We start from the raw sequence: 8,005 nt of genomic DNA, 5'->3' as shown, positions 1-8,005 counted from the left end.
CAGCTTGTGGCCGAGGCCTTGCACAGTCACCCAGAAGGTTCCAGGGATTGGATGATTCCGGGAGGCTCACCCCACGTCACAGGAGCTGCTGGGGTCGGCCTGTCCCTGGCCTTACGCCCCAGGGCTGTAGTCTGGGTCCTCCGAGCAGGGACGAGGGTCCACCAGCCCTGTGCCCACTTCCCGCAGCCTGTGACTGTAGCGGCCGCCTGTGCGACGAGCTCTCGGGCCAGTGCATCTGCCCGCCGCGCACCGTGCGGCCCCACTGCACGGTCTGCCAACCCCAGACCTTCGGCTGCCACCCGCTGGTCGGCTGTGAGGAGTGTAGCTGCTCGGGGCCCGGCATCCGGGAGCTCGCAGACCCCTCCTGCGACACGGACAGCGGCCAGTGCAAGTGAGGGGCAGGAGTGGTGCCGCCACGGCCTCGGGTGGTCTGGGGTCCGGGTGGCGCCCACACCCCGTTCCCGCGTTCCGGGTTCGGCCGTGTCCTCTCCCTCAGTTCTGGGTGGCAGGGGGCCCCTCGCCGTCTTGCCCCACGTGAGGGGTCCAGGTGGGGGACCCAGCCGTCCTGAACCCCCACAGGTGCAGACCCAACGTAGCCGGGCGCCGCTGTGACACCTGTGCCCCCGGCTTCCACGGCTACCCCAGCTGCCACCCCTGCGACTGCCACCAAGCCGGCTCTGCACCCGGCGTGTGCGACCCCGTCACGGGCCAGTGCTACTGCAAGGTGCGGGGTGGGGTCTCCGGCGGCCAGGGCCGCTGTGTCCTGCCTGGTCCGCTGGCCTTCGCCACGGGATGACGGCACGCCCCACATGCGCCAACCGACCTGCCCTGCTCTCATGACCCAGGAGAACGTGCAGGGCCCCAGGTGTGACCAGTGCCGCCTCGGGACCTTCTCCCTGGACGCCGCCAACCCCAAAGGCTGCACCCGCTGCTTCTGCTTCGGCGCTACGGAGCGCTGCAGGAGCTCCACGCACACCCGCCAGGAGGTGCCAGGGCGGGGGTCCTGGGGCGGGGGTTGCCACTCCCCCCACAGCTGGGTCTGGAATGCGGGGCGGGGCCCTGTGACACTCGGGGCGCCCACTGAGAGCCCACTCACCTGCCCCCAGCTCGTGGACATGCAGGGCTGGACGCTGCTGAGCGGTGACCGGCAGGTGGTGCCCCACGAGCTGCGGGCGGAGGCGGAGCTGCTGCACGCAGACCTGCGGCACGCGCCCGACGCCCTCACGGAGCTGTACTGGCAGGCCCCGCCCTCCTACCTGGGCGACCGGGTGAGTGGGCCCTCTGGAAGGTGCCCATGGGGGTCGCATGAGTGCCCCAGTGCCCACGTCCTCTACCGGCGGCTCTGGGTGCCTGGACAGGGTCCGGCCAGGTCACGCTCCTCTGTCCGGCCCCCAGGTGTCCTCCTACGGCGGGACCCTCCACTACGAGCTGCACTCAGAGTCCCAGCGGGGAGACGTGTTTGTGCCCACAGAAAGCAGGCCGGATGTGGTGCTGCAGGTGGCTGACGGGCAGTGGCTGCCAGGTGGGTAGGGCCGAGCCCGGACAGTGGGCAGCCTGTGACCACACACACGCCTGCCTTCCCAGGGCAACCAGATGAGCATCATGTTCTTGGAGCCGGTGTACCCGACCCCTGGCCACGTGCACCGCAGGCAGCTGCAGCTGGTGGAGGTGAGTGGCATTGGCCTGGGGCCCAGGTCCCAACGGACCACACATGGCCCGAGAGGTCACAAAGGCCCCAGGGTGCCGCGTCCACTCTGTGACAGCCAGCAGTCCTGAGGCAGCACGGGCTCATCCGACACTCGCCACGCCGCCGGTCCCTGCCGTGAGCTGCCTGTGTCCCTGTCCCGCTGCTCTCGGGCTCGCGGCCTTCCTCGTCCTCACGGAGGAGTTCTGTGTCCTTCTCGACACGTGGCCTCTGCTCCACTGCAGAGAAGTGGCCGCCTCTTCCCTGTTTGCTTCTTGCTTGTCTCCGTCTGAGGTGTGTTCTGATGTTCCTACATTTCACGTACTCAAATTCATCGATTTTCAATTTGCAGTCAGCGTTTTGTGTCATGTTTGAGAAAGCACTCGTCCCTCAGATCAGAAAGTGCCCCTGGTGTCTCTTTGTGTGCTTGAAAATGAGTGTGTGCACCAGTGTTCGTGCACGGCTGAGGCGGACAGCTGCCGCGCCCCTGCTGCATACTGTGACCCGGACAGCCCACGCCCCGCCCCCCGCACGCTGTGACCCGGCCGCCCCGGCCCCGGGGGAGGGGCCGTTCTGCCCCACTGAGCACCTGCCTGGCCTCCAGGGGAACTTCCGGCACGCGGAGACGCACAGCGCAGTGTCTCGCGAGGAGCTCATGATGGTGCTGGCCAGCCTGGAGCAGCTGCACATCCGCGCCCTCTTCTCCAAGATGTCCTCAGCCGTCTCCCTGCGCAGGGTGGCGCTGGAGGTGGCCAGCGAGGCGGGCGGGGGGCCTCCGGCCAGCAACGTGGAGCTGTGCATGTGCCCTGCCAACTACCTCGGGGACTCATGCCAGGTGAGGCAGTGGGGGCAGCACCAGGCCAGCAGGCTGCCCCCCAGTGGTCAGCCTGCCCCCGACCGCCCCCCCCCCCCCCCCCGCCCGGGCTCGCCTGTCTCCCAGCAGTGACCGTCGCTGCCCTCCACCCCGTCTCTGCCTCGCCCTGTCCATCCCTGCCTTCCCACCCCTGCCTCCCGCTAAGCCAGCCGTTCGCTCAGCAGTCCGCCAGTCCGCTGTCATCCACCTCCCTGCCTGGCCCTTTATCCGTTCACTGTCCAGTCCAGCCAGACTCCGTTCCCTACGCCGTCCGCATTCCCTTACCTGCTGCCCACACGCCCACCCCCTGCCCGGGTCTGCCCTGTGATGTTGGCCCCGCCCCCTCCCCTCCCCCAGGACTGTGCCCCCGGCTACTACCGGGACATCAAAGGTCCCTTTTTGGGTCGCTGCGTCCCCTGTCAGTGTCACGGCCACTCAGACCGCTGTCTCCCTGGCTCAGGCGTCTGCGTGGTGAGTGGGACCCGATAGAGGACGGGCAGCACCATCGGCACACTGGGGGGGGGGATGAGAAGCCTCCAGGCAGTGGTGACAGACACGCTGATGCCTGGGGGCGGGATGCGCCTTGGCCAGGCTCCGGCTGGCCATGGTGCAGTCCCTGGTGGGAGCTGATTAGACCCTCGGGTGGGAAGCGGGGCCCCCACTATCAGTGCCGACCTGTGCCCTCCCCCCCAGGGCTGCCAGCACAGCACAGAGGGCGACCACTGTGAGCACTGCCAGGCCGGCTTCGTGCGTAGTGGGTCCGAGGACCCCGCAGCCCCCTGCGTCAGCTGCCCCTGTCCGCTGGCCGTGCCTTCCAACAAGTAAGCGGCTGGGTCAGCAGAGCTCTGCGGAGGCTGGGCGGGCCCACGAGGACGGGCCCCCAGCTCCTGGAGTCGGGCCCAGCATGAGTGCGCCGACCGCTCATGCGGGCGCGTGACAACCGCCTGTTTCTGCAGCTTCGCCGTGGGCTGTGTCTCTCGAGGTGGCCGCACCCAGTGTCTCTGCAAACCCGGCTACGCGGGGACCTCTTGCGAGCGGTGAGCGGCAGGGAGGGCGTGAGCGCGGCCAGTACAGCACCTGAGCGTGGGCCCCGGGATGCGGGGCACCCAAGCGCGGCCAGCACCAGCTGCTGACCCCGCCCTCGCCCCGGTGCGCGCCCGCACCGGCCGCTGACCCCGCCCTCGCTCCAGGTGCGCGCCCGGCTTTTTCGGGAACCCGCTGGTGCTGGGCAGCTCGTGCCAGCCCTGCGACTGCAGCGGCAACGGTGACCCCAACCTGCTGTTCAAGGACTGCGACCCGCTGACCGGTGCCTGCCGCGGCTGCCTGCGACACACCGCTGGGCCCCGCTGCGAGACCTGCGCGCCCGGCTTCTACGGCGACGCCCTGCTGCCTGGCAACTGCTCCCGTACGCCCGGGGGCGGCCTGTGCGGAGCTGCTGTCCACGCTGGCCCCACGGGAAGGGGGCCGCCTGGGCACGCCCCTCTCCGCGGGCCCAGGGGCTTTGGGGCTGGGCCATACTGACTGCGGCCCCTCTGGCTGTGTGTGGGCTGCAGGGAAGGAGAGCAAGATGGGACAGTGAGCGGGCAGTGGTGGTCTGGGGTGGGGGGGAAGGGCTGTTGTCACAGCCCCACCTTCTGCAGGGTGTGACTGCTCCCCCTGTGGGACGGAGACCTGTGACCCCCGTAGCGGGCGCTGCCTGTGCAAGGCGGGTGTGACAGGGCCTCGCTGTGACCGCTGCCAGGTAGGGCCGCTTGGGAGGGCGGGGCTGGGTGTGCAGGGGCTGGACGGACAGGGCCTATGGTTGAAGGAGGGGAGGACATGGGTCCCGAGGCCTGGGCAGAGCTGTGACACTGTACCCGTGCCACAGGACGGACACTTTGGCTTCGAGGGCTGTGGCGGCTGCCGACCATGTGCCTGTGGACCAGCTGCTGAGGGCTCCGAATGCCACCCCCAGAGTGGGCAGTGCCACTGCCGGCCAGGGACTGCGGGGCTCCAGTGCCGAGAGTGTGCCCCTGGCCACTGGGGGCTCCCCGAGCAGGGCTGCAGGCGTGAGTGTGACCCTTTGGGCACCACGGGGTGGTGAATACCCTGGGGCACTGGGTCAGCCACTCACCCCGTCCTCCTACAACCCCAGGCTGCCAGTGCCAGGGGGGCCCCTGTGACCTGCACACGGGCCGCTGCACGTGCCCCCCTGGGCTCAGTGGGGAGCGCTGTGACACCTGCAGCCAGCAGCACCAGGTGCCCGTGCCCGGCAGGCCCGGGGGCCCGGGCGTGCACTGTGAAGGTACGTCTCTGCTGTCCCCCACCCCCTCTTGCTCCAGCCCTGCTCGGGGGTGCAGGTCCCAGCGCCCCACTGACCTGCGACCCCTAGCGGAGTCCCTGGCCCCGCCCCTCCGTCTCAGTTCTCCCACGGACCCCACACCTGCCCTCGGAGCCCCTGTGCAGAGCCCATCAGCCTGTCGCTGTCCACCCAGCCTGGTCCCGCCAGGCCAACCCCACGCCCTGCGCTGACCTGCCCGTGCTGCCCACAGTGTGTGACCACTGCGTCGTGGTGCTCCTGGACGACCTGGAGCGGGCGGGCGCCCTCCTGCCCGCCATCCGGGACCAGCTGCGCACGGTCAGCTCCAGCGCCGCGGCCTGGGCCGGGCTACACAGGCTGAATGCTTCCATCGCAGACCTGAAGGTACCGCGTGGCCCGCTCCCAGCCGCCTCTCCCAGGGGACAGGCGCTCACTGTCTCCTCCCCCTAGGGCCAGCTCCGGGGTCCTCCAGGCCCGCCCCACGAGCCCGAGCAGCAGCTGGGGATGCTGGAGCGACAGAGTGCAAGCCTCGGGCAGGATGTGCAGCGGCTGGACGGCCAGGCAGGACCCCTCCCTCAGGGACCCTTCCCCACTGTCACTCCTGACCCTCTGCTCAGGCCCAGGGCCCCTCCCCAGGCCCCCACCCTTTCCCACTCATCTCCCCAGCCAGCAGGGGCTGTGGGCTGATGGGGCGCTGTGTCCACAGGCCACAGGGGCCCGGGCCCAGGCTGGCCGGCTGGTGGACAGCACGGAGGCCACTCTGGGCCGGGCACAGACGCTGCTGGTGGCCATCCGGGCTGTGGAGCAGGCCCTAAGCGGTAGGAGCCGGCCTGGCCGGGGGGAGCGGGCGGGGGGAGCAGAGTGAAGACCTGGCGGGAGTGATGTTGGACGCGGGGACGTTGCCTCGGTTGACGGGTCGATAGGGCACAGTTGGGGGAGGATGAGGCGGCCAGGGTGGCTGGAGTGAGCGGGTGGGTGGACCCTGCCTCTCTGGGGGAACTTGCTGGCCGGCCTCTTAATTACAAACTGAAGCGTGTCACTAAGAAGAGATCTCAGGGTGGCTGGCCTAGCCCGGGGGCCGGGAAAGAAGTGGAATTTCAGCTAAGCGCTAGATGGAGGGGTCGGCCAGGCGAGGAGGCTAAGGCGGCAGGGGGTAGTGTGGGGGCTGTGGGAGGTGAGGGGTGTCGGCAGAGGGCCAGGCGGCCTGGACCGGAGCACAGCCGCGGCCTGGAGCCAGGAGCTCTGGGAGTGCCCGGGCGCTGCTGAGGATGCTCGGGGTGTCCAGCCTGTAAGCTGGTGGGCCAGCGTCCGCCCCGGGCTTGACCGCCTCCTTCTCAAACCCCAACAGACCTGGCACTCCAGACAGACCGCCTGTCGCCAGCGAACGCCTCGGTCCCCTCAGGCGAACAGCTTCGCCGGACGCTGGCCCAGGTGGAGCGCCTGCTCAGGGAGATGCGCGTCCGCGACCTGGGCGCCCCGCGGGCAGCGGCTGAGGCCGAGCTGGGCGAGGCCCGGAGATGTGAGTGTGTGGCCCCAGGGGCGGGCGAGGGTGCGGCCAGGAGCCCCGGGGCTGAGGTCAGCACGGAGTGGCATCACATCAGCTCATGGGGGCAGATGGGAGCCTGGCGGGTAGGCACTGGAATCACTGCCCCAGTGACCGTGCCCGTACTGGGTCTTGGCCAGTGCTGGCCCGTGTGCAGGAGCAGCTGACCAGCCGCTGGGAGGGGAACCAGGCGCTGGCTACCCACACCCGAGACCAGCTGGCCCAGCATGAGGCTGGCCTCATGGACCTGCGAGAGGCTCTGAACCGGGCAGTGGGCACCACGCGGGAGGCCGAGGAGCTCAACAGCAGCAACCAGGAACGCCTGGAGGAGGCGCTGGTGAGGGCACCTCTCTGCCCCGCCCACTGCTCCTGCTTGTCCCCGTCACCCTGTCAGCCTGCTCACTCCTCATCACCTCCAGCACCGGAAGCAGGAGCTGTCCCGGGACAATGCCACTCTGAGGGCCACCCTGCAGGCAGCTAGTGACACCCTGGGCTTGGTCTCGAAGTTCCTGCAGGACGTGGACCAGGCCAAGGAGGTGAGCGGGTCTCCCGGGGCAGTGCAGTGGGTGGGGTTGGACGCTGCTTTGCATGCAGAGCGTGGTCCCTGGGGTCCTGGGTATGGGAAGTGAGTAAGGGGTCAGGATGGGGGTCCCACCTAAGCCTTTCCGCCCCAGGAGTCTGAGCGCCTTGCCGCCAGCCTGGACGGGGCCCGGACGCCGCTACTGGAGAAGATGCGTGCCTTCTTCCCAGCAAGCGGGAAGGTGGACCTGGTGGAGGCTGCCGAGGCCCACGCGTGGCGGCTGGACCAGCTGGCCCACAATCTCTCCAGGTGCGGGGCCCAAGGACGGGCACCCCAGGACGCAGCCCAGGTCCCCGCCAGGCAGTTGAGGCGTCAAGGGGGCAGCTTGCTGTGGGGGCGGGGGAGGTTCCCAGAGGGAGAAGCCATTGTCCCCACAGGGGCCAGGCAGGAAGGGGCAGGAAGGGCGGGCAGCCATGATGGCAGGAGGCCCGCGTGCTGGGCTGGAGCCATGCAGGCCCAGCTCACACAGCTTGGGGCCCTTCCCCGCCTTCCCCGCCTCCCCAACAGCATCATCCGTGGAGTCAACCAGGACCGCTTCATCCAGCGGGCCATCGAGGCCGCCAACGCCTACAGCAGCATCCTGCGGGCTGTGCAGGCTGCTGAGGGGGCCGCGGGCCAAGCACTGCAGCAGGCCAGCCACGCGTGGGCGGTGAGGCCCTGGCGTTCCCCCCAGCCCCCACAGGAGCCCCTGCCCACCCCGGCTGCCATCGGGTGGGTGCGAACGCTGTCCTGTCCCCATGTCTGCAGACGGTGGTACAGCAGGGCCTGGGGCCGCGAGCCAGGGAGCTGCGGGCCAACAGCAGTGGCCTGGGGGAAGCGGCCCTCAGGGAGCAGCGGAGGCTGGACCGCGGTGAGTGCTGCTTCTGCCCGCATGTCCGGTCTCTGCGGGGACCCTCAGGCTCTGGGCAGTGTGCGAGAGTTTGTGGGGGGCTATGGCACGTCAGTGAGGTGGCCGCCCTGTGTGGGAACCCTGCTCCCCACTGGCTCGGCATGTCTGAGCAAAGGCCACTGCCCCCTGACTGTGACGGAGTCCGGGAAGAGGACAC

General features: G+C 69.6%; 1 protein-coding gene across 1 annotated transcript in view; it reads left to right on the top strand.

The window, feature by feature from the left end:
- Positions 1-8,005, top strand: part of LAMA5 (laminin subunit alpha 5) — a gene marked incomplete at its 5' end in the record, with an annotated part of 47,923 nt that overhangs the window by 31,621 nt on the left and 8,297 nt on the right. Inside the window, 23 exons of the mRNA XM_023519895.1 lie at positions 4-391; positions 580-724; positions 846-986; positions 1,107-1,268; positions 1,396-1,497; positions 1,585-1,668; positions 2,289-2,519; positions 2,895-3,008; positions 3,231-3,358; positions 3,494-3,574; positions 3,728-3,942; positions 4,178-4,278; positions 4,405-4,585; positions 4,672-4,821; positions 5,069-5,220; positions 5,287-5,397; positions 5,543-5,654; positions 6,185-6,355; positions 6,520-6,716; positions 6,799-6,915; positions 7,054-7,208; positions 7,467-7,608; positions 7,707-7,809. Of these exons, the coding sequence (XP_023375663.1) occupies positions 4-391; positions 580-724; positions 846-986; positions 1,107-1,268; positions 1,396-1,497; positions 1,585-1,668; positions 2,289-2,519; positions 2,895-3,008; positions 3,231-3,358; positions 3,494-3,574; positions 3,728-3,942; positions 4,178-4,278; positions 4,405-4,585; positions 4,672-4,821; positions 5,069-5,220; positions 5,287-5,397; positions 5,543-5,654; positions 6,185-6,355; positions 6,520-6,716; positions 6,799-6,915; positions 7,054-7,208; positions 7,467-7,608; positions 7,707-7,809 (3,483 nt within the window). The remainder of the gene's footprint in view (positions 1-3; positions 392-579; positions 725-845; positions 987-1,106; positions 1,269-1,395; positions 1,498-1,584; positions 1,669-2,288; positions 2,520-2,894; positions 3,009-3,230; positions 3,359-3,493; positions 3,575-3,727; positions 3,943-4,177; positions 4,279-4,404; positions 4,586-4,671; positions 4,822-5,068; positions 5,221-5,286; positions 5,398-5,542; positions 5,655-6,184; positions 6,356-6,519; positions 6,717-6,798; positions 6,916-7,053; positions 7,209-7,466; positions 7,609-7,706; positions 7,810-8,005) is intronic.

Source organism: Pteropus vampyrus, unplaced genomic scaffold, assembly GCF_000151845.1.
Source record: "Pteropus vampyrus isolate Shadow unplaced genomic scaffold, Pvam_2.0 Scaffold239, whole genome shotgun sequence".
Lineage (NCBI taxonomy): Eukaryota > Metazoa > Chordata > Mammalia > Chiroptera > Pteropodidae > Pteropus > Pteropus vampyrus.
The sequence above is the reverse complement of the archived record's forward strand: the minus strand, read 5'-3'. Positions and strand labels throughout refer to the sequence as shown.